This window comes from Crassostrea angulata, chromosome 1 (genome assembly GCF_025612915.1).
Source record: "Crassostrea angulata isolate pt1a10 chromosome 1, ASM2561291v2, whole genome shotgun sequence".
Classification (NCBI taxonomy): domain Eukaryota; kingdom Metazoa; phylum Mollusca; class Bivalvia; order Ostreida; family Ostreidae; genus Magallana; species Magallana angulata.
In genome coordinates this window covers 47,202,861-47,229,450 of record NC_069111.1, presented here as the reverse complement: position 1 = coordinate 47,229,450, position 26,590 = coordinate 47,202,861, and the positions used below count along the sequence as shown (strand labels likewise).

The following is a 26,590-nucleotide window of genomic DNA, read 5'->3' as shown; positions in this document are numbered from 1 at the left end:
CTTTTCCTGAATTCGCTCTTCGGTATATTCTTAGCGATGAAGCAACAACTGTCGGCAAAGTAGCGGAAAAAGTACACGTTCTCTAACCCTTTGTATTGACATTGTATTATGCAATACGCTAGTTATTTAAAAGACGGCACTTGAATTCTTCATTATCTGCAGAATTCCGTGAGGGTTCGGAATGGAGGACTTCTGCAATGGATCAGTTGTATGGGTAAGTTTTCATTGGGTGCACAGCTTTTCTCTGTTTCTCGAAGTACGGATGTACATAAATCTATGCGTGTAATAGAAGTAAAACATAGAGCAAGTGTAAAGGGTAACCCATCCCCCTCCCCCCAAAAAATGATCAAATTTGATTTAAAGGAGTTATTTGGTGGTATCAACGTGATATATGTCTCTGTATAGCTTTAAAAAAAAATGCAAATTATGTTGGCATCAGATTAAATATATATATTTATCTTGGGCAGTTATAATTCATGTATATTATTCATATTATAAAAAAAATGTTTCTATTGCCAGTGGAATATGAAACTATACAATATTGAGAAACACAACTTAAGTGTAGTTAACTATACAAGCTATGTATAAACTACACCCTCACAGTAGTTGAATATTGAGAACATTGACCTGGATTCGGTCATAAATTTCATGATCAGATTTACTTGATTCAAGTCTGTAAATGTAATTTCATGTATTGGTGTGGTATTTCATTTTGTAGTACTAATGCATTTTACCATGTTTACATTCCTTGTTTCCACAATCATTGAACCCTGAGGTTCTCTTCACTGGACACTACAATTATTAGTCTTTAAACAAATTTTGTAAATTTTGATATGCTTGGTGGATTTGCTTCAATAATTAGGTTAAGATATTTGGTGGGAAACCTAATACATCTCTATAAAAGGTTGATGTATGCATAAATGATGAATCTCTGTGGATATGATAATGGCCAGATAAAGTTTTGTGAAATCGGTTTTCATTATGCATAACCCAAAAAGATTATATACACATTTATTTTATATTAGTCACAAGAGTTAATTGAAAAATAATTTGAAACACCTGCATTTATGCCAACTTTTAAATGGCTATAGAGAGTATTTGGGGGAGGGGGGTGGGTGGGGGGGGGGGGGTAGATACAGGGTTGTCTCTTAGACTCGGGGGGTGGGTGGGGGGGGGAGGAAATCCCCTGATTAATTGATATAATTACCTAGCTATTTTTGCATTTCAAACACAATCTAGCTAAAAGTTAGACCCCCAGACCCCCTTCTACATTTTTATTTCTTCCTTCTACTTCACCTTTTTAGAGACAACCCTGTAGATATCTGGACGTTTTATACCAGTAGTTAGTGTATTTATACAGATAAGAAAATATCACATACCTCACCATAAAAGACAGAGGCCATCTTAATATAATTTCTGATGAAAGAAGTATGAATAGGCTAGTGATTATTAATGATAAATAATAAATCTAATTTTTTTTTTGCCAAAATTTTTGGCAAATAAATAAATTTGAGTGGACAATAGTATTTTCTTTACCTTTTTTCTGATTTATAAATCAAAACAATTTAAAATATGAAAACAGAATGGGAATATAACAGATGCATTTGTATGCTAATGATAAAACAACTATTTATAGATCATAGAACAAAAATAAAAGCATGTTGGTACATTTCATATGTCGTAAAAAAAGAAATTTGAAAAAAGGATGAAAGAAAAAAATATTGCAAGGAAGTTTCACCTGATTTTGCCAAAATAAAACTTTTAATAATTAACAACCATATTCTAGGACCTTGGCTCCTGTTTGGAAGTTCAAAATCCATACATTAAATATTGCTGTTTAAAAAAATAAAATCTGTGTAACAGATGCTGATTGAATGTAAATTTAAAAAAAAATTCAAGATATCATATTTTGCTGTATATTGTGCTGATATAAGAGGAATTTATGGGGGTTTTTTGGTGTTGATTGCTAATTTTGCCAAGTGTTATGATGCATGAATGATATTAATCCAGGAATTTTTTAAAAGAGCAGGGGGCCATGAATGGGTTGTCATCATACTGGCATTTTGCACAACCCTTTACACATTCCATTTGCTACCACATCTCTTGTGCACAAAATGACTGTTAGGAAGACCTGGAAACTTTGAAAGAAAAAAAAATTGCCTGCTTTTCTCAGATTGATACATGAATTCACTCTCTTTTTTATTTCTGTATAGATATAACTTTCCAAGTATTCGTATGAATGAATCATTTGTGTGTGCCATATTTTCTTTATTCTCAATCTCCATTTTCTCCCTTAAATTGCTCATTTGACATTTTTTTGAACAAGGTAGGTCTTACCGTATATCCGGAAATTTTCGTTATCTAATTTTGCTTTTTTTGCAATCTCTTTAAATCGCAAATAATTGAATACGCAGAAATTATATACCAGTACTGTATCATTTTTTATGAGAAACTTTTTAAAACGCAAAAAATGACACACGAGAGAGTGTGTGTGTTAATATACATGTAGTTAATATAATGCATATATATGTAAATGTACATTTTTCAGGATACCAATCTTACTTGGAGAAATAGCTGGCCACAGTTTACAGAATGTTTCCAGAACACTGTTCTTATATGGGTGGCAAGTGGCTGGCTCTGGGTTACCTCCCCTTTCTATCTGCTATACCTGATGAGACAAAGGAATGACCCCAACCCCGTAACAACCAAGTTTGTCTTCAAAGTAGTAAGTGGTAGCTTCTTGGTGATTGTAACAAATTGTTATTATCACCACATGTATTATATGATATTTCATGTCAGCTGTTACATTGCATATTTCCCTTGATTATAATGTCATATTGTATGAAGTACAGACAAGTGACTTTCTACACCTGCATATTTCCCACAGCCGTTTCTTTTTTTAATGCATAGAGCAATTCAAATGCTTTTTGTAAGTTAATAACTATTCACCATTAGCAGAAACCACTTCATTGTACAGGTAATTCAGGTAAGATAGCTGGTTAATTCATTGCCATTTTTAGATTAAAAAAATACATAAAGTTAAGAAGAATTATCCTAGATATAGAACACCTAGACTTCCTCACCAGAGCCATAGGATGGCATGAGGTGCTCGAGTTGAGTCTCCTATAGTGTCATCACAACAAGATGGTTTCTTTATTTGATGCATTAGGGCTCGGCGCTTTTCGTGCCTTTGCATCACAAGATCTCTGTTTACACAATCTAGTTACAAACATGATTCAGGATGGACAAAGTGCTAGTCAACTGTGCTAGCTTGCAAAGACGTCTTGGAGTCCTTAGGGGTGTCACTGCATTTTACTCAGTCAGCAAGAATGGCCTGTGCATACAGATCATATATGCCTTGAACATGAGCATTCAGTGGGAATAAATTCAGAGACCAATGATAGAATTATGATAAAATATTATTCCATATGTTTTTCCAAATTGAAAATAATATGCTGATATGCCTGTATTTGTCTGTAGGTGCTGACCTTGTGTTTTCTAGCCATATGTATCATAGAGATAGTGACAGCTGTGCATGATTTGTCTGCGATCAACTCGTACTGGAAAGCCTGGCTGATTGGTCCAAGTATTGAGGCACTGACACTGGTACGTACATGTATAATGGTTTGACTTCAAAACGAGAGTACTATTTCTTCTCTTGTCTTTTTTTTTTGTCCCCCGCCGCATCGCGGTGCGGGGACATAGAAATGCCGGGCGTCCGTCCGTGCGTCCGTGCGTCCGTGTGTCCGTCCGTCACACTTTTTTGTAAGCGCTCTCATGCCTACAAATTCTGACGGATTTTCATTAAATTTATACCAAATGTTAATACCACTATTACCTTGGTCAAGTTCGAAATTCAGCATTGGTCGATACTTTTTGTTGGAGTTATGAGACTTTGACCACAATAATGACTCTGTTTTATCCAAAAATTGACCTTGTAAGCGCTCTCATGCCTACAAATTTTGACGGATTTCCATTAAATTTATACCAAATGTTTATACCACTATTACCTTGGTCAAGTTTGAAATTCAGCATTGGTCGATACTTTTTGTTGGAGTTATGAGTCTTTGACCACAATAATGACTCTGTTTTATCCAAAAATTGACCTTGTAAGCGCTCTCATGCCTACAAATTTTGACGGATTTTCATTAAATTTATACCAAATGTTTATACCACTATTACCTTGGTCAAATTCGAAAATCAGCGTTAATCGATACTTTTTGTTGGAGTTATGAGTCTTTGACCGCAATAAAGACTCCGTTTTATCCAAAAATTGACCTTGTAAGCGCTCTCATGCCTACAAATTATGTCGGATTTTCATTAAATTTATACCAGATGTTTATACCACTAATACTTTGGTCAAGTTTGAAAATCAGCATTGGTCGATACTTTTTGTTGGAGTTATGGGACTTTGACCACAGTAATGACTCCGTTTTATCCAAAAATTGACCTTGTAAGCGCTCTCATGCCTACAAATTTTGACAGATTTTCATTAAATTTATACCAGATGTTTATACCACTAATACTTTGGTCAAATTCGAAAATCAGCATTGGTCGATCCTTTTTGTTGGAGTTATGAGACCTTGACCACAGTAATGACTCCAGTTTATCCAAAAATTGACCTTGTAAGCGCTCTCATGCCTACAAATTTTGACGGATTTTCATTAAATTTATACTTAATGTTTATATCACTAATACCTTGGTCAAGTTCCTAAATCAGCCTTGGTCGATAGACTCGATACTAGTATACTGCTTGACCGGCGGGGGACCCAGGAATTCTATTCTTGTTTAATATTGCATTACTTGAATTGCCCCGTTTAAGATTTACCATTGCTTCTGGTTTAATAAATGTCTTAAGGTGGCTCTATAACCCACAGTTTATTCTAATTTTCAATTGAAGACCACAAAACATATACTTATGAAATATCAAAATGATGATAGGGATACTATAGGTATTTTTAAAGAATTTTTTAATGTTTTTTCGTGTTTTTGTAAAATGATTTTTAAAAAGTTAACTATTAGCAAATTGAGAGAATTGTTTTTGTCATATGATGGATATTTCTTTCGGACACCTAAAAAAAATATAACATTTCTTAACAATCAAAAATGTTATTATTGCAATTTTTTTTAGTATTTCCCCAAAACATAATTTTTCATATTTTCTTACTCTGTTGACAAATCATCTGAAAAAGCTGCTTGATTTATGTATTTTAATAAATGTGACATAAAAAATTGAATGAAAATCATTGCAAATAAACACAAAAAATATTTTAAATTTTATTTGGTATGAAAGTTCCTCAGGTAAGAGTTATAGTTCCTAAGTCCCAAGGCCCAAACACTTATGGGACTTTTCATTTCTGAGTTGAAGAAAATTTCCTAAATATCATATTGGAATGATAAATAAATACATATTTCATTATAGGCCTACATAAGTGAATGTATTCGCTTTAATGCAAAACTAAGTCAAATAAATAAAGGGGAAAATTAGCTAATAGGATTTATGTATCCCAACCTGAGAGAAATTCAAAGCCCCCCTCCCATCCCCTTAAGATGGTCAGGAACATCTGTCGACATTAATGTAGATTAAAGTATATTATAATTGAAATACTCTCGCCAGTTTAGAATTTTCTTTCCCAGTATTCAACCAAAAAAAACGTTTTAGAAAATTTTGGAAAGTTAAAAATTTTATTGTCCTCAACGGGATTCGAACTGATGATCTACAGGTTTGTAGTGAACCCACTAACCCACCTCTGCGCTACGCTGTAAAATATCGATAACGGGAAAGAAACTATTTAAAAAATTATACTTAATTTTATTGTTTATTTCGATAAATTAAACCACACAACGTGAATGTGTCACATACCACATTACTTGTAAGTAATGAATTTTCTAATTATCAAATTAAATCTATTTATTTAACAAATTTTTCAAAAGAGCGGTACCCATACAATACGCCTCAGTTTAAATCAGCCAGTACCGGAATTGCATGCTTCCAGATTTACTTTTTTGCGTACTGCGTCATAAAAAAGTGGTGTATAGAGCCACCTTAAATGTCAAATGTGTTTTATGTGATTAATGAAGGTTATCAGGATAAATCGATATGTTTAGCCAGTGAGAATAGCTAATGTAAGTCAATGACATCAAGCTCTCCTCCCAGGACCCCTTCCCCTTTCTCCTTCAACAAAACCCCCATGTCCATTGATCATGAGATGAGGCATTATTTTCTGATCAAATACTGTAGATAATTCCTAATCAAACACGATGAGATAAAATTCTGTGTAAAATCGCAAGAAGCAACCAGTGCGAACTTTAAAATCTGGCTTTAAATCGGACAGTTTTAAACTATAGAAAATTATAACAAAGAATTGGTGATCGCAATTATATATTATCGCAATTTGATATAAAACGGCAGAATTGTGGAATTTAAGTACTCACATAATTTAAGGAATTTACAGTAATATTTATAAGTGTAAAAGTTTGCAAGTGTAAAGTTTAACATGTAGATTTTGCGTTTGACAAGTATTATGATGTTTTTTTATAATAGTACATATTGGACTTTTTAATCACATTATCTTTATTTTCAGTTGCTTGTTTTAGTATATATTTTCCTGGAGAGACAGAAAGGGTTTGTTACATCCGGAATTCTATTCATGTATTGGACAATTGCCAACATTACTTATATCATTCCATTCTATCGGAAAATTATACTCAAGGTAATTAAAGAGTCATTGCATGAAATTAAATTTTTTAGCATGTTCATATTTAAGGTGTCCCAAAGCTAAAATATGGCTGGGGAACAGTATTGTTTAAATCAGAGAAAAAATACTTTGACAGAGACTATTTCTTTAAATCATTTATTACAACATACAAATACAGACGAGTGACTTTCTACACATCGCTGTAAAATCAATAGGGAAGCCTAACATACTTGCGTAAACATGTAAAATTAAGGAATCATTTAGAACACTTAGTGAATTAACAAAGATTTAATACACAGTCTTTATTTAACTATGCCACTTTATATTAATTATTAATTCATTCGCTTGTTTCTAGGAATATGTGGACAAACCTCCAAATTTTATTGTCTTCAATGTCTATTTTGGCCTCTGCCTCATACAATGGATCCTTTTCTGTACAGCTGACAAAATTAGTAGACCAGAAATTGAGGTAAAAACTCTTATGATGAGTCCTAACCTGTTAAAAACTGATGTTATACATGTACCTCAGCAGTAGATGACAAAAATATTTCTATCCATATCACATGTATTCACTATTGGAGTGATTTTAAAATGTGTTACTTGTGGGGAGAAAAATGTCACATTCACCTGGTGAACATTACTTTCCAATTATCTCAGATTTTTTTTTATTGGTTTGTATTTGATTATTGTATACAGGGAAATATTTGCCCCTCATATTTTTGCTCCTTTTACCCTTATTGACAGCTGGTGAATTTAAGACTGTTTGAATTTCAATGCCTTAAATTATCTTTCCTTAAACACAACTTTGTCTGTGTGAATTCAAAAACGGCTACACTGTTTGTAAGTGTTGAAGTGTGAAAATTACATGGGGAAAAAATCACCCTGTATACAGTAGTTTCCAAATCTATTACTTGACAATTATTACTTGCCAGACAACCAGTCCAAATAACATATAGGTTTTTTTTAATGACTAAATTATTATCAATTGTTTTCAAAATAATAAAAATCAAAAAAATTCATATGTTCATGTATATTGCATTTTATATAACAGAAAGAATGTCCAGATGTGCGTGCTTCATTCCTGTCTCGAATTACTTTCTGGTGGATGAACAGGTAACAGTACTGTTCTTCAATAATAATGCTGTTTTATCATTTTGAGGAGAGAAAAGTGTACAAGCTAGTGAATGTTTAGTATGGTAAATTTGAATTGAGTTGATGTTTTGGTAATCCGAGGATAATTAAAAGTAAGATAGGTAGATAAATTTTCTGGTATCATATGTCAGATCATACATATGAACAATTATTAGCTCACCTGAGCTGAAAGCTCAAGTGAGCTATTCTGATCACATTTTGTCTGTCGTCCGTCTGTCCGTCTGTCCGTCTGTCCATCTGTCCGTCTGTCCGTAAACTTTTCACATTTTCAACATCTTCTCAGGAACTACTGGGCCAATTTCAACCAAACTTGGCACAAATCATCCTTAGGCAAAGGGGATTCAAAGTTGTGAAAATAAAGGGCCACACTCGTTTTCAAGGGGAGATAATTAGAAATTAATGAAAATTTTCAAAAATCTTCTTCTCAAGAACCAGAAAGCCAGGAAAGCTGAAACTTGTATGGAAGTATCCTCAGGTAGTGTAGATTCAAAGTTGTGAAATTCATGACCCCCGGGGGTAGGGTGGGGCCACAATGGGGGGTCGATATTTTACATAGGAATATATCAAGTAAATCTTTAAAAATCTTCTTCTCAGAAACTAATCAGCCAGGAAAGCTGAAACTCGTGTGGAAGCATCCTCAGGTGGTGTAGATTCAAAGTTGTGAAAATCATGACCCGCAGGGGTAGGGCGGGGCACAATAGGGGGTCAAAGTTTTACATAGGAATATATGGAGTAAATCTTTAAAAATCTTCTTCTCAGAAACTAATCAGCCAGGAAAGCTGAAACTTGTGTGGAAGCATCCTCAGGTAGTGTAGATTCAATTTTGTGAAATTCATGACCCCTGGATGTAGGATGGGGCCACAATGGGGGGTCGAAGTTTTACATAGGAATATATAGAGTAAATCTTTAAAAATCTTCTTCTCAGAAACTAATCAGCTAGGAAAGCTGAGACTTGCGTGGAAGCATTCTCAGGTAGTTTAAGTTCAAAGTTGTGAAAATCATGACCCCCGGGGGTAGGGTGCGGCCACAATGGGGGTCGAAGTTTTACATAGGAATATATAGAGTAAATCTTTGAAAATCTTCTTCTCAGAAACTAATCAGCCAGGAAAGCTGAAACTCGTGTGGAAGCATCCTCAGGCAGTGTAGATTCAAAGTTGTGAAATTCATAATCCCTGGGGGTAGGGTGGGGCACAATGGGGTGTCGAAGTTTTACATAGGAATATATGGAGTAAATCTTTAAAAATCTTCTTCTCAGAAACTTATCAGCCAGGAAAGCTGAAACTTGTGTGGAAGCATCCTCAGGTAGTGTAGATTCAATTTTGTGAAATTCATGACCCCTGGATGTAGGGTGGGGCCACAATGGGGGGGTCGAAGTTTTACATAGGAATATATAGAGTAAATCTTTAAAAATCTTCTTCTCAGAAACTAATCAGCTAGGAAAGCTGAGACTTGCGTGGAAGCATTCTCAGGTAGTGTAGATTCATAGTTGTGAAAATCATGACCCCCGGGGGTAGGGTGGGGCCACAATGGGGTGGTCCAAGTTTTACATAGGAATATATAGAGTAAATCTTTAAAAATCTTCTTCTCAGAAACTAATCAGCCAGGAAAGCAGAAACTTATGTGGAAGCATCCTCAGGTAGTACAGATTCAAAGTTGTGAAATTCATAATCCCTGGGGGTAGGGTGAGGCCACATTGGGGGGGGGGGTGTTAAAGTTTTACATAGAAATATAGAGTTAATCTTTGAAAATCTTCTTCTCAGAAACTAATCAGCCAGGAAAGCTGGAACTTGTGTGGAAGCATCCTCAGGTAGTGTAGATTCAAAGTTGTGAAAATCATGACACCCAGGGGTAGGGTGGGGCCACAATGGGGGGGGTCGAAGTTTTACATAGGAATATATGGAGTAAATCTTTGAAAATCTTCTTCTCAGAAACTAATCAGCCAGGAAAGCTGAAACTCGTGTGGAAGCATCCTCAGGCGGTGTAGATTCAAATTTGTGAAATTCATGATCCCTGGGTGTAGGGTGGGGCACAATGGGGGGTTGAAGTTTTACATAGGAATATATAATGTAGATTCAAAGTTGTGAAAACATGATCCCTGGGGGTAGGGTGAGGCCACATTGGGGGGTGTTGGGTGTTAAAGTTTTACAAAGGAATATATAGAGTAAATCTTTTAAAATCTTCTTCTCAGAAACTAATCAGCCAGGTGATTCTTTATGATTGTTAAGACTTTGGCTCCAGGACAATTCTTCGGCCTTACAAGAAGGTTCAGAGTTTGATGTAGCTTAATATCCCATATATAAACAATTGTAAAGGATCTTTTTGAGGACTGCAATACTCAACATGTGATATGACTATAAAATCATCCTGTTAGAAAAGGGACTAATGATTATAAACATAAGAATATCCAGGGGGGAAAATGGATTTTATTTTTACAGGATCTACATGTATTATTGTACATTGTCCAGATTGTTTGTATTATGACTTCATTAAGCTTTTATCATACCCATTGTTCCTCAGGTGAGCGATGTGGCCCATGGGCCTCTTGTATTGTACATATTACTATGTTTCAGTATTTAAATGATTTTAATTTCATCAAACGGTGGTGTTCGAAAAACATATAAATATGATACCAGGGTAACCCATGAAAGCTCGAAAGCATATATCCAATGGGGTCCTTTCAATGATATATGAAACATTACTTATTTAGTTTAGTTTTTACTGTAACACAATATGTGTTTGTACAAAATATAGGCACTGTGCTAATTATACCATACACAGCGATATAAACTCATCCTGAGTATACATGATAACATTGAACTGATAATAAGCGTTTGGTAAAATTATATTTTGTGTAATAGTGTAACATATCACTATTATGTTAAAAAAAATTCTCCTTTGTAAAATAAAACTTTTTACTTTTGTTTTAAAAACATTCTTTCCATTTGTACATTTAATATGTGATGGTGAAAAATTCCAGTCTGAAATACCATTATAGTAAAAGGTGTCGGCTTGACATGTCTTGACTCGAGGAATAAAAAAATCTTCATTTGAAGATGCTCTTTTGTTTCTTAAAAATACAGATGATCTCGGTGTGAAATTTTCAAGTAGGTAAGACGGTGCACTACCATGCTGTAGAATTTCAGGGCTGTAGTTCTTTAAAAACCCCACTTTTGTGGTATTATGGTGTATAAAATGCCCTCAAGAGATACAATGTGAGCAATAAATAATAAGATGGTCACTTGGCCCCAAAAGTAATTATAGAAAACTAAATTATTATTGAAACAAATGATTTTCTTTCAGTAAAGACATTACCTATCAGACCCAACATAACCGAAAGTAAACCCAGTCTAAACACCAGGTTTACTTCAGGGTTTACTCCTGGTTTTCTAGAGTGGACCCAGAGTAAACCCCCAAGTAAACCCAGAGAGTAGACCCCTATCAGACGTAGACTCCTGAGGCAGACGCTACATGTGTATTTGGAATATACGAGGGGTGGGAATTACAGGCAGTAATTAAGATAATTGAATAAAAGAGAGGTTTGCTTCACAAAAGCAAACCACGAGTAAACCTAATTGAAGTAAACCCGGAGTAAACCCCAAGTAAACCCTGAAAGTAAACTGTAAACTTAATTGAAGTAAACCCAGAGTAAACCCCAAGTAAACCCTGAAAGTAAACTGTATGCTCATTCTTAATTATACGAAATAAGAGAATTTAGGTTTTCAAAATTTTAAACAGTAATAATGAGTACTATGTCTATGCTTTTGATGCTTTAGTACAATGCTTTCGCTGCTTTAATTTAATTAATGCTCTCATTGCTTAATACAATGCTCTCATTGCTTTAATACAATGTTTTCATTGCTTTAATAAAATGTTTTCATTACTTTACAGTTTGATGATCTCAGGGTACAAGAAACCAGTGACAGAAGGTGAAATATTCCAATTAAATCCAAGAGAACAGTCCAAAACAGTCATTCCAAGATTTGAAGCTAATTGGAGCAAGGAAAAAGAGAAATATAGGACAGTGAGGTGAATTCTAAGGAAGGGTTCATTAATGTACATGTATTTGTCAATTAACACCAATTAAATTATGGAAGTGTAAATGAAAACTTGTGCCAGTGTATGATCCTCAGAATTTGATGCTCATGATTAAGAAATTGATCAACTTGGGTCTTTGGTCCAGTTTCGTTTAGAGACTAATTCTCTATTTTTTTCTAATAACTTGTAGGTCACTTAAAGTATTGGTCGATTCCCCTGGCTCTGCCAATCAGAATCGGCCAAACTGTTACACCAGTATACAAGAGGACACATCAGAAAAAACTCCTCTCCTCCAGCGAGATAAAACTAAGAAGTCCGAGAAAGAACCAGAAGTGATCGGACCTTCTCTGATAAAAGTGATCATCAAAACGTTTGGATGGGAGATATTACATGCTCAGACTTTTAAGCTTTTCTATGATGGACTTGTCTTTGTTCTTCCGGAGCTTCTCAAGTAAGTTTTTTTACTGCTGATAAAGTGATAATTTTTGGCAGTTGGAATGTGCATTAAAATATGCATGTTACTTTAGTTAAGCAAACCTAACATGAAATAAGCAATCATCAGAAAAGGCAAAATTATGCAAAAAAGACTGAGCACTTAGTTAATGTATAAACTGGGTTGAAGCAGTTTACCTGGTAAGCTTTTGATAAACTTCTTTGCAGTTTATGAAGCGTTAAATGTTCAACCTTGTTTCTATTGTTATAATTCTTCCCTAAGTACATTTATTTATCTAAATTAAGCTAAATGATCAAGTATCATCTATAAATTTCCTGTTTTACCATTGACATGTGGTATGAAATGGTTAATTTAACCACACAGTTCAACCCTTAAGGTACCTGATCCAGTTCTCTAAGAACGACCCGACTGACACAACCTGGCGAGAGGACTGGAAGGGCTATGTGCTGGCCGCGGGCTTCTTCCTGACTGTGATACTCCAGTCCTTCTTCTTCCATCAGCTGTTCTTCTGGGGGGTGGGAGTGGGACTCCGAATCAGGGCCTGCTTGGTGTCTGCTGTGTATAAAAAGGTGGGTAGATATGGACTACATGCAGTTAAGGGTGATGAAATCGAACAGTCTCTCATGATCTTATTGGGGTTAACATTGTTGCGTCAGAATAATTTCATATAGAGTGCTATTTTCATTACTAAAAGTTATAGGGAGACTTTAAAAAGATTCTACATGTATTTTAAACAACTCATATAATGAGTATATGTATGTATAATCACCTTGTAAGTGTAGAATAGTTTATACTGTATATTTTGTGTATAATTGTAGTTTAGACTATAATTAATTAATTTTGTATTGCTCATTAAAATTGTATTAAATTATGGAAATTAAAAGAAAATGAATTTATATAATGCTGTTATAACAATTTCTAATTTTTTTTCATTGACCCCCGCACCCACCCCCACCCCCCAAAATAAACTTACTTTATACTGATACTTGATATAGCTAGGAAGGATTTGTCAGAAAGAGTTAATATGGTTTCACTCTCTTATATCTAATTTTCAATTTCAGGCTCTGACTATGAACAACCAAGCAAGAAAAGGTGCAACTGTCGGGGAAATAGTGAACCTGATGTCGGTGGACACCGAAAACATACAAAACATGATCCCCTACCTGTGGGCGTGCTGGTCCTCGGTGCTCCAGATAGGGGTGTGCTTGTACTTCCTGTATGACACCGTCAAATACGCAATGTTTGCTGGACTTGGGTTCCTTATTCTTCTGTTTCCATTCAATGGAGTGATCATGAATATGATGCAGAAATTACAGAAAGCCAAGATGAAAGAAAAGGACAACCGTATTAAACTGCTAACAGAAGTTCTGAATGGAATCAAGGTGTTATATCATTTGTTTTAATTTAGTTTATTATCTATATATGCATTTTCAGTTTAAAGGTATTAACCAATCTTTAAGAGTAAGCTTCATATGCTGATAATGTAGCCATTAAGCCAGTATAAGAACTGTTGATGATTTGAGGGCAATATTAAGTGTTCCTATGATTAAGTTTTGGAAAAATTTGCTTTGCAAACAGGTTTTGTAAATAGGGGTTTGTCATTTTCTTTCAGATTCTGAAGTTGTATGCTTGGGAAATGTCTTTCAAGGAGAAGATTGAAGCCATTCGCAACATAGAGTTGAGTCTTTTAAAGAAAGAAAGTATGATTGGCCTATTCTTCTGGTTTTCTTGGATTTTAGCACCATACATGGTAACTGAAAAGATTTTATTTGTAAAATTCAAGATTCATAAAAAAAATCGAGTTTATGAAAGCAATTTAGATTTAGTAATTTGAAGGATATTTTATTTTGCTCTCACTTTCAGCTACCTATTTGAAATTTGAATTTGAACTTCAGTTATTACAGCTAACCATATTGTTATTGATATAGGTTTTACAGATTCATTTTAGATTTAGATAGGTTGAATTTCTGTTTTCTTAATTTAAGGTCTCAATGTTGACATTCGGTGTGTACGTGTATTCTATCGACACCCACTTCCTCTCTCCAGAAGTGGCCTTTGTTGCAATTTCTTTGTTGAATATTCTGCGCTTTGCTGTAAACATGGCGCCATGGATGATGTCTGAGGCAGTCAAAGCTTTTGTGTCATTGAAGAGGCTCAATAAATTCCTGAACAATGATGATATAGATCTGGATTGTGTATCACATGATCTTGATAGAGGTAATTTTGATAACAAAAGTTTTCTTTTGTTGAAAATAGAGTATTAACTTACTATATATAGAATGATTTACTTGTTTCCCTCTAATTCATGAACTTTTAAGAAAAAACATTTCATTTCAGATGACACAATATCCATTAAAGATGGCACTTTTATGTGGGATTCAGAAGTTGGTGAATGTTTGAAAAAGTAAGGACATCTTTTTCATTTTGTTGCACACAAGAATTAATGATATTTTCTGTAAGTTACTCTTAAAGCATGTGCTAAAGACAAACAAGAATTTATAATCTTCAAAAACGTAAATCATTACTTCTGATTAGTTCATGAGATGTACCGGTATTACGATTTGGGGAAATGATAATAAATTCACTATAGATTCACTAAAAGCACACTCAAAGTACATGTAACATTGTTTTATCATACTGGTTGAAAAATCATTTTAGGCTCATACTTGGTTAAAAAATTACTCATATATAACCCAATAAGGTATGAAATGTTCATATCCTGAGAGTTTAAGTGACATGATCTTGTTAACATGAGGTCATTTATTCAAAATCCTGTATTTATTTCATTAAAAAAGTCTCTCTGAGTTATCAGTTTCATTTGAAAAAATTCTAGCTTTACAAATTAATTTACTTTTATTTCCTTATAATTTGAAGCATCAACCTGACAGTTGAAGAAGGGAGTCTGGTGGCTATTGTTGGACAGGTGGGGGCAGGGAAATCCTCCATATTGTCAGCCATACTGGGAGAAATGATCAAGGTCAAAGGTCAAGTTAATGTCAAGGTAAAATTGATTGTTCCTGCACATCTAAATATCATGATCCAGTTGTCTTTCATTGTGTCTTCATGTGCTTTAGTAAATATTTTTCTGAAATAGTACATATATCAACAGTAAACTCTTATTAATATATGTAGTGAAATACTGGGATAACACTGTAAAATAAATTTTGTCTACTTTATTGTCTATAATTTGTTAAGCCTTAAAAAATCTCATAAAGGAGATGAGAAACAAAATTAATATGTTATATGTATATCTATAAATTCATTATATTTATGCCCCCTTTCGAAGAAGAGAGGGCATATTGCTTTGCTGCTGTCTGTCAGACTCTTTCTGTCGGTCAACCAACTGTTTCCATTCATTTTCTTTGCAGAGGATGCACATATTGAAATGAAATTTGGTATACAGGTTATTCAAAATAATATCTAAGTCAAGTTTAATTTTGAGTACAATCAAGAATCAAGCATTTTTTGATAGAGTTATGTGTGCCTTTGACTTAATTTTTTTTCATTATTTGCAGTTTCCGTTCATTTTCTTTGCAGAGATTTCAATTATTTGCAGTTTAGGTTCATTTTCTACACAGATGTTTCCAACTGAGGGGGGCATAAGTGTTTTACAAACATCTCTTGTTGAATTTGTTTTAAAGAGTGTTTTTATATCATGAAGTGATTTGGTGTTGAACAGCATGTAGCCTCTTTCTACCGTGGGTTTCCATGTTTTGTATAACAGTATTATTATGACCTCTGTCTATGTGTAGGGTTCTGTGGCCTATGTTCCCCAGCAGGCATGGATACAGAACAACAGCGTCCAGAATAATATATTGTTCAGCAAACCAATGCGATCGGACTACTACCAGCAAGTCATTAAGGCCTGTGCTCTACAGCCTGACCTGGAAATGCTGCCGTCAGGGGATGCCACTGAGATAGGAGAAAATGTAAGCATTCTATCACAGGAAAAATTGAGTCATGATTTTAGATTCCTTGAGTTTTTACTGCCATTACAAAGAAGACACAAACCCTGATATCTGTAGTTTTAGTTTGACATGCTTTAACGTAAATTTTGTTATTGTTAAGAGTTAAAATCTTGATTTTTTTTGGTTAAAATGTGTATATCATTGGGTGCAGGGCATTAATTTGAGTGGTGGACAAAAGCAGAGAGTGAGTTTAGCCAGAGCTGTATACCACGACACAGACATTTATCTCTTGGATGATCCTTTGTCAGCTGTTGATTCTAATGTAGGCAAACATTTGTTTGACCAAGTCATAGGAAATACAGGACTGCTCAAAAATAAGGTAAATTAATTAGGCATGCTGTAGTTTATAGATGTATACTCTTCTTTTACAAAGAAAGGAAACATTTCATGTTGTCTTCCTCCTTTTAATAGAAAAAAATAATACTATGCATGTACATGTATTTCTAACCAATGACTTAAAGGGACTTGGACACGATTTCACTTAAAAGTTTCAAATTTTATTTTTCCATTTTCAATGTTTATACTGATAAATAAAGAAGTTCATAATGCTATGTCAAAATTTGAAAGTCAAATATCAAGTTATAAGCAAGATACAGAGTTCACAATTCTTTGTTTTGTAAACAAAGCTCGAATATTGTCATTTTTTACATTTGTATTGTATTGGTGTGAGTTTCAATCAAATGTACTTTTCTTTTGTTGATAATAGTATTTATGAAGATATTGAATAAGTTTAAATTGTTTTTACATGCCATTTTGTCTAAGAAATGGTTATTCTCTACATTACATTTTTTGTAAACAGCTATAAGACTTTAGCTTTGTTTACATATCAATCAGTTCTTACCTCTGTATCTCGCTTGTAACTTGACTTTAACATTCAATATTTTAGTCAATCATTTAGAATGCACCAGTAAACCATTTTATACATAAAAAATAAAAATAAATTTTTTGATCTCAAATCGTGTCCAAGTCCCTCTAAGTTTTCAGTAAAAACATAAAATATTTTTAAAAATTCTTGAACAAAAAAATAAAATTTGTAATCCATCCTTTTCAAATCATGTTAAATACGAGCCTGATAAAACATTTGATTTGTAGACGAGAGTTTTGGTCACTCATGGAATACACTGGTTACCAAAAGTGGATAAAATTGTTGTGCTCGCCAATGGCTGTATTACTGAGGTTGGGACTTATGAGGAGCTGTTAAATCATGCCGGACCATTCGCAGAGTTCCTGACCACATACCTCACCAACAACAAAGAGGAGAGTGATGAGGACCCTGACGGTAGGGGTATACTTGTACTTTGTACTGATTTCTTCTGTTGATTCCGAGGGCTGGGACATACATGTCCTCTTTATTAATTACTCCGGTTGATTTTTATTTCCATTTAATGCATTTTCAGTAGATTGACTAGATTCCTTATTTTACTTGAGTACTCATTTTCAAGATTCCACAGTTTTACTTCGAAACATAAAAATAAAAAATTTTGAACATAGGATTTGATCATAGTTTTAACTTTTAACATAGTTAACACCTGTCAGAACGATGACAATGAGATTTTAAAATCTGTGAAGTGACGTGCTTCTTGCGATTTTATTGGATATTAATTCCTCACATTTAATTGGGAATATGTAGTATAATTGTTTAAAAATGTAATCTCCTTTCTTTTTCTTTTTTAAATGTAGTTTTTAATAGTATGATTCTGTCTGGGAATTATACTCTTGTTTTTCCCTTAGAAAGGTTCATAGATTTATTAAGAATTTATGAAAATTTTTATCCCCCTTTCTTTTACACTCCTAAAATTGGACAGGTAATGATCTTTAGTACATACTTGCATGGATTCTCAGATTTTTTTTTTTTGAAGTGAGAAAAACCAAAGAAATGATACTGCAAAGACTGGTGTCAGTGACTTCAGATGAGGACGGGGATGGCAGGAGGTTAGAAACACAAAGTATTCACAATGTCCAGGAGTTCATTGCATTTACATGTACATGTATTATAATTCAGAACTTTGCCAATTTTATCTAGGTGTAAAGCATTTTGAAGTATTTTCAGTATTACATATTTTACATTATTAAATTTACCCTCTAAACATTAAATATTCAATGGCTAAAAGGTTTGATTTCTTCCCTTTGTTATTTTTACCCATGCAATCATGGTTTTGATTAACAGAGTATTTTAATTTTTTTTCCTTTATTTGCTCAAGATATACATGATACATCTTGATGAAATGAAAGAGGTATCTGTTTTACATACTGGTGTAAATATTTTGCAATGATAACAATATCCATATTCACTCTAGGATATCTGAATCAGAAAGTGAAAAGGGATTATTGCTACGGCAGAAGAGTCTTACAATGAAGGAAGAAAAAACGGAAGATAAAAGCAGAATACAGAAGGGAAGTCATAAGCTGATAGAGGAGGAAAAGGCTGAAATCGGCAATGTAAGTCTTCAGGGTGCTCTACAGATTAAAGCGTTCTCAAGGATCACCATTGTTATTTTGTTCAGCATACCGGCCCATGTGCATCAAGCATTGTCAAATATTTTATTTGTAAACTATGTCATTAAAATATGACATTGCCACAAGACAAATTTCTTGTACACTTGGAATCAGAGCAAGCTGAGCACTAGATTTAAAAAACATACTTGTACTTTATTAAAAAAACAGTTTTTAGAATAGATGAAGGATGAAGTAGAACTTGACTCCTGTTATTTTTTATGGAGTCTGTGAAATATTTGTGACATTTGCTAGCTATGTGAGTACATGTACCTCTTTGTTGCACATATTTGTCATGAACCATATTGGACATAAGCTTTATGGAAACATAAATATTTTTGATTTTGGAAAAATTGGATGCTAAGACCATCTTTAATATTGTATATATTTGCCCCCTTTGGCTCAGTGCTTAAAACTTTGCATAGGAAGGTGGTAAAACACATTATTTTTAAAGTTTAATGAAAGATGTATAAGATGTAATTTGAAACTGTTTGATTTGATGTCAAATAGATTTGCAAATTACAACCATATAAAATATGAATGATGCTCAAAGTATTTAAGAAAATCACTTAGATATTCCCTTCAAAATAAGAATTGATATCTAAATTAGCTTAAAAAAGGATATAATAGTACATGTATAAGTGTGATATATTTTATGTTGCAGGTAAAACTTGGTGTGTTTTTGACCTATGCCCGAGCCATTGGTATGCCATATTTTGCTCTCTACATGGTTCTGTATATCATGTTTATGGGTGTGAGTATTTTCTCCAATACATGGATAAGTTACTGGACAGAAGACCAGACCTTGAATAACATCACAGTCCTTGGAAACAGTTCACTCAGGAGGGAGAAGAATGACTACTACTTTGGTGTTTATGGTGGGCTGGGTGCAGCTCAAGGCAAGTCTCTATTGGTATTGAATGTCTCAGCTTAACTCATTTGACAAAGCTTACACTAATGTGTATCATTTCTTTTAATTTAAAAATTTTAAAATAAAAATCTTTGATGAGCCGAAATATGGAAGAATGAGTTTTATCTTTTACATATTGTGTAGAAAATCTTATTTAAAAAGTCTTTTGCTAAACTGCCAAGGTTTAGTAATCAATTCAAGTTTATCTAAGTGAAATTCTAGGCATTCTTTTATTTTAACTTAATTGTATTACCATTCAAACTTTTCTTGAGATTGTTTGGGTTCCTATTACTTTAGTTAGATATGAAACATAAATGATGTGGAACCTTTTTTAGCTGCCCTGATAGTGCTGATACAGCTGATATTTGTGTACCGCACCATCATAGCCTCCCGCTCGCTTCACCAGAGAATGCTACACAATATTGTCCGCTCACCCATGTCATTCTTCGACACGACCCCCACTGGGCGCATTGTGAACAGGTTCTCAGATGACATCAGCACCATTGATGGGGAACTCCCCAACACGTTCTTCATGTTCATGGACAGCTTACTGATGGTCGTTGGAGCGTTAGTTGTCATCTCATTCAGTACCCCGGTTTTTATGACTGTGATTCTACCGCTCGGGATCCTCTACTTTTTAGTCCAGGTATTGGTGGTTCCGTCTCTTATTTATATGAATACCTTCATTACATTTATCTAAATTAAATTATTTCCTGTTTTTGAAAATCTATTCATGCTAGCTCTCAAAACTTTAAATGAAAAGACAATTAAGTTACAAAAATGAAAAAACACAAACAATAATCCTGTTGTTAAAATTTAAAAATATGATTTATCTCAAAGAAATTTTTTTTTTCCCCCCAGATTTATTGTAAAAAATATTCTTAATTATTTTGCTCAGAGATTTTACATTACCACATCTCGACAACTCAAGCGGCTTGAGTCTAAGACTCGCTCCCCTATCTACAGCCATTTTGGTGAAACGGTTACAGGGGCGAGTGTCATTCGAGCCTTTGGTTTACAGGGAGAGTTCATTCTGGAGTCTCAGAAAAGAGTTGACACAAACCAAGTATTTACTTTTGCCAGCAACACTGCTAATAGGTAACAAAGTTGAGAATACATTTCACTTGAACATGCCAAGATAAATGCAAAATAAACCCTACAAAGCTATAAAATTTATTGGCCTTCTGAAACATTGATTTATTAAATTGAGATAAGTCTCATTTTACAGTGTACATGTTATAAAGAACTTTTATCCTCTAACAAAAGTGGACAATTTTTGTCTATAAAGGTAGAAAAGCTGTAATAATGTACATTTCCATTATAGCCAAGATTTTGGGGAAAAAATGAATGAAATCAAAATTCTGAACAGAGAAATAAATGCTGTAGATTAAAAAAAAAATTCAAAAGAAAAGTAACTATTATAATCAACCACTCCTTTTTCTAGAAAATAATACTTGTTATAAAGACTAGACAGTAATTTGTATGAATATTTGTAGATGGTTAGGCTTTAGATTGGAACTCCTAGGAAACTTTGTTGTTTTGGCAGCAGCCATTTTTGCTGTTTTAGCCAGAGGCTCTATTCAGGGAGGAATCGTTGGACTCTCTATCTCATATGCTTTACAGGTAAAGTCTTTTTCAAATGAATGTTTCCTTACTGTCACAGCATTATTACTTCTCATCATTTTAATAAGGTAAAGAAAGTTGTTTTCTATTTTGATCAATGTACACATGTATATCTATCTGTCATGTTTTTTTTAAACTGTGTTACTATATTCCTATTTGTAATAAATAATTGTTAACTCTCCTCATATTTTATTTTTTTTGCAGATCACAGAGAACTTGAATTGGTTTGTGCGGATGATATCCCAACTGGAGACCAATGTGGTAGCTGTGGAGAGGGTATCTGAGTATACAAAGACTCCAGTTGAGGTATGGTGTTAGATATCAATCAATTAATTCAAGATATCAACCGTTTAATCTTAGACTTAGAAATTTTGTTAGCTATCATTGAAATTTTTCCACTTAATTGCTAGTCTGATGAAATATCTTGATCTCATTCTTTTAGGATTCATTTTCATATTACCAGCTTTAAAAGTTAATGAAATTTTAAAGTAACAATCTTAGACCAATATTCAGTTAGTTATCTAACTTAAAGGGACTTAGACACGATTTGAGCTCAAATATTTCCAATATTATTTTTATTTTTTCAATTTTTATGTCTAGAATTGTTAATATAGACGTTTTAAATGCTTTGTAAAAATTTGAAAGTCAAATATCTAGTTACAAGCGAGTTACAGAAGTTAGAATTCTTTGTTTTGTAAGCAAAGCTCGAGTTCTGATAATGTTTACCTATGTGTTGTAGTGGTATAAGTCTCAATCTTATGTTGCTGTTTGATGTTGAGAATTTTTTTTATAACACATTGAATCAGTTTTTCTCACATTATCACCAGTGTGAGATCGGTTTGTCCAGTGTGAGACAGCAGTGTGAGATTTTTCTGTCTTACATTGTGTATTACTACGCCACTTTAAAACTAAAACAAACATCTGCTGTAGGGAAATGCAAAATGATTGATTGAGATTATTCATTAAGTAATTGTTTTGCTTTGTTAATTTCAATTTATCATATTTTTATCGTTAAAACTGCTGTGTGCTCTCATTTTGACTTGCCCTATTTGAAGCATGCGGAGGGATAAACTGAAAGTAATCTTATAACGTCATAACAGAAAGTTGTCAGACATGTTTTTTTTAATGTAAAATAATGCGAGAAAAATAATCATTCATAATTATATACTCGAGTGGGATAGTGAAATTCCACCTCGGGGCCAAGATTCACGGTCTAGGACTTGGCAGAGCCTCGTCCTAGACCGTGAATCTTGTCCCCACGGTGGAATTTCACCATCCCACACAAGTAATAATGAATGATTCTATTAATCTTGTTTCGACAAGTTATTTTGTCAAAAAATGGGAATTTCTTTACTTTACATTATTTGTAAACAAATATAAGCTTTGTTTATTTAACAACGACTTTTTTCCTCTGTATCTCACTTGTAACATAACTTCTAACATTCAAACTTTGGTGAATCATTTAAAATACAAAAGTAAACTATTTAATACATGTACATAAAAATCAAAAATAATTTTTTTAGTTGAAATTGTGTCACATTTTAATATGAAGAAGGATCTCTTGTTTTACTTTAAAAAATCTTTGAGTTTAGAATACAGTGAATACTAGAGGTTTAAAATTTCTGTTTTCTGTTCTATGTATCTGAAGGCTGACCTTATAAATGAATTTCAACGCCCAATGCCTGGCTGGCCCTCTAAAGGGGTGGTTGAATTCAAGAACTACTCAACAAGGTATCGGAGTGGCCTTGACCTTGTGCTTAAAAATATCAACTTCAAGGTCAACGTAGCTGAAAAGGTAATACATTGTATGTGCACACTGTAAAACATATTATGTTTCTACTGAATATGCATGTACACAAGCTTTGAAATGTAATTTTCTTTAATATCCCATTTAAAAGATGATAATTCTGTAAAGGACTTAATCATTGTTTTAAAACTTTTATGAACTGAAGGTTGGTATAGTTGGAAGAACAGGAGCTGGAAAGTCTTCACTGACCTTGGCATTGTTCCGCCTGATTGAACCGACCTCTGGGTCCATTGTCATTGATGATGAAAACCTGTCTTACCTTGGCCTACATGATTCAAGGTCAAGGCTGACCATTCTTCCACAGGTAATCCATGAACTGGAAAACATCAAGTATTAGCAATAACTAAAGCAAACAAGTACTTGAAACTTCTTTTTCTAATACATATGTATTATATCATGTACATATTTTAAGTTCTACACTATATATACATGTATACTTTGAGAATATGTGATAATGTAGAAACAATTGTTAATTACACTGTACAAAATTATGATGAAAAACAAATGTTTCCTGTAGATGAAAGATGATTACCTGTGCATTTTTCCAAAGTAGCATTCTTGTTTTGTCTGTAGGACCCAGTTCTGTTTTCTGGCACACTGAGGATGAACTTGGATCCGATGGATAGCTACAATGACCAGACACTGTGGGGGGCCCTGGAGCACGCCCACCTCAAGGACTTTGTCGAGGGCCTGCCCTCAGCCCTGGAGTATGACTGTGGAGAAGGGGGCCAAAATCTGAGGTACAGAATGATGTGTAGAATTTAGAGAAATATGGACCATCTATATTGGACTGGGTGGCTAATAGAATTCCTGATTAGAGTTGCTGGGGTCCCGGTGTCATGTAATATTTTGATACCACGAAATATTGAACCCAAAAGCAAGATCATCAAGAGATTCACCCATGTAATTCCTGAATTGTAGTGTGGGACAGAGGCAGTTACTATGTCTGGCGAGAGCACTTCTCCGAAAAACCAAAATTCTTATCCTGGATGAAGCCACTGCAGCTGTTGACATGGAAACAGATGAGCTCATTCAAAACACGATCAAACAGGAGTTCAATGACTGCACTGTTCTAACCATTGCCCATCGACTCAACACTGTAATAGACTATGACAGGTACTCTCAGGGGTTTTCAGGAAATTTAAAATTACTTTAAAAAAGTCTCTCTAAGTTCTCAAACATCAAAACACACAAAACAAAATTCTAAAAGCAAGAAGGAGTTCATAAACATCACAGAAATTGGATGATTGCACATTACCTATAGTCCAATCCACACTTTGCAGAAGTTGTTTCCCTTTGCGGGGTCCACCCAAAGGTCAAAAGGGAAAAACCGAACTTTTTCCTTCTTTATGCTACCAAATATTTGGGTGTTCTGTGATAAAATCTCCTTGAATTTAATTTATTCCTTCGATGTGTGGGATGCCCTATCCCGGGGCAATCAAAATACACAATGGAAACGGAATTTTATTGTCAAATGACAAAGTTACAAACCTCTAAACTACAAAGGCTACTGTGAGAAACATATGGGTTTTTCCCCAAAGATGGCGGCAAAGGACATAACTTTTGTAAAGTGTGAATTGGTTTAGACTGAAAAATTGTTGTTCTCTCTCTTAAATTTCTTGGTAGGAGATAGTAAGAATTTTAAGTTCTTTGTAATTTTGTATGATTATATAGAACAAAAGGTAGGATTAGGATATTAATTAACTTTTTCAATCATTGGTTATATACTGTTTGTTACAGGATCATGGTTTTGGACCAGGGAGAAGTGAAAGAATTTGACAATCCGCAGGTTCTACTACAGAGGACGAATAGTTTGTTTTATCAGCTGGCAAAGGATGCTGGGATAGTATGAAACCAACATTTCCTTCCTAGCTTAAGCTATTCATGCACTTCCATCTACATACATGTATGAATCTTTATGTTTACATTGTAGAATACATAAAATCTATTGATTTCACATGTACATTTACCAAATATGATTTGATATATTTGAGATGTGTTTTAAACCTGAGTCAGGTAGTAATTCCTTTGAGCAGTATGTTCAGTATGCACAGTGAAATAGATTGCAGGAAAATCAGATGCCCTATTCTGCATGAATGTATAGACAAATGTTCACCACTTGAAAAGTTAAACAAATGTGTATTTAGCATAAAGTAAAAAAAGTAAAGTAAAAGTTTCATTATTTTTATATAGAATTCCATCAAGTAAGCAGGCATTTCAGGCATGTATCATTTCAATTGAAGTAATAAGTTAACCAAAAATTATTTGTTTGCTTCATATTAAAAAATACTAATGAGATATTGTGAAACATATAGCAGTTAATTGGAAATTCTTTGTAAATCATTTGTTATGTTGTCCAAGTTTTGTTTGTGTGAAAATTTGTGCACTGTTTGTTTCCCTCAATTTTATGGTGTGCCATATTACATGTAGTCTTTTCACTGAAGTGGAAAACCTGTAAAATCTGTACATGTATACAACCTGGAATGTAATTTATGATGACAATAGATGCATGCAGCTAGCAGAGAGTATGCTGATTTGATAAGTATTTGATTCATTTTATTCACAGGAACCTGATATAAACTATTTTTTAATTGAAAAATAATCTGGTATTTTAGTACATGATTGTTCTTAGTATAAAAAGGGATATTTTCAAAGTCAGGTGCCTCTGATTTATTGTCTATGCCAAACTGTTGGATGTTTAAATATTTAACTTGTTTTTGTATATTTTACTGCATCATTTTAAACGTTTTAAGCATTTGGTATGAACACAGAGTTGAAATACCGGTAATGTTAATGATATCACAATTTATCAAAGTACATTTATTTTGCATTACTGAATCTGAACAATTATTTTCACGACCAGTATTTTTACTTGATCAGAATTATTGAATCTCATGTTTGTATTTTTGATCAGTTATAACTCTTTTTGTCAGTAAACTTAAATAGTAAAAAATCAAGATATGTTTCTCTTTATTTCATTTTTCATCAAAGAATTCTTTAGGTTTTGAACAAGCAAAGCCAATATTGATATTAAGGTTAGAATTGATATTGGGGTTGAAACTTGGTAAAGGCAAGATAGAAGTTTAGAGTGTTGATGACATCAAGCTTTGTCGATTTTTTTTAACGATGTAGCCAAGGACGATTAACGTGGCCCATGGAAGAAACGCATATTTGACTGCACTATGCACAAGGTATAATCTTTAAGAAAAAATAAAAGAACCACAATGGATTTGTAATATATATTTTGCAAGCATAAACTTCAAGTTTGTTAAAATGAAGGGCCGCACTCTCTTTCAAAGGGAGATAATTATGATTTATTGAAAATTTGTTGATATTTTTCAAAAATCCTCTTCTCAGAAACCATTTGGCCAGGAAAGCTGAAACTTGTGTGGAGCATCCACAGAGGGTGTAAATTCAAATTTGTACAAATCATTGTCCATGGGGATAAGG

The 26,590-nt window shown here is 33.7% G+C and overlaps 1 protein-coding gene across 1 annotated transcript; it reads left to right on the top strand.

The window, feature by feature from the left end:
- Nucleotides 1-26,097, top strand: LOC128191320 (multidrug resistance-associated protein 1-like). The gene is made up of 29 exons (XM_052863400.1): nt 1-214; nt 2,549-2,725; nt 3,481-3,606; nt 6,585-6,713; nt 7,054-7,167; nt 7,750-7,811; nt 11,739-11,876; nt 12,076-12,336; nt 12,716-12,908; nt 13,401-13,721; nt 13,952-14,089; nt 14,325-14,556; nt 14,677-14,743; nt 15,214-15,340; nt 16,092-16,268; nt 16,459-16,626; nt 17,400-17,586; nt 18,167-18,239; nt 18,605-18,746; nt 19,465-19,699; nt 20,046-20,356; nt 20,609-20,808; nt 21,207-21,333; nt 21,538-21,639; nt 22,982-23,128; nt 23,286-23,444; nt 23,714-23,880; nt 24,062-24,256; nt 24,881-26,097. Exons 1-29 carry the CDS (start codon nt 182-184, stop codon nt 24,990-24,992), a joined length of 4,620 nt encoding a protein of 1,539 aa, XP_052719360.1. The 5' UTR covers nt 1-181; the 3' UTR covers nt 24,993-26,097.
- Nucleotides 26,098-26,590: the final 493 nt, after the last annotated feature.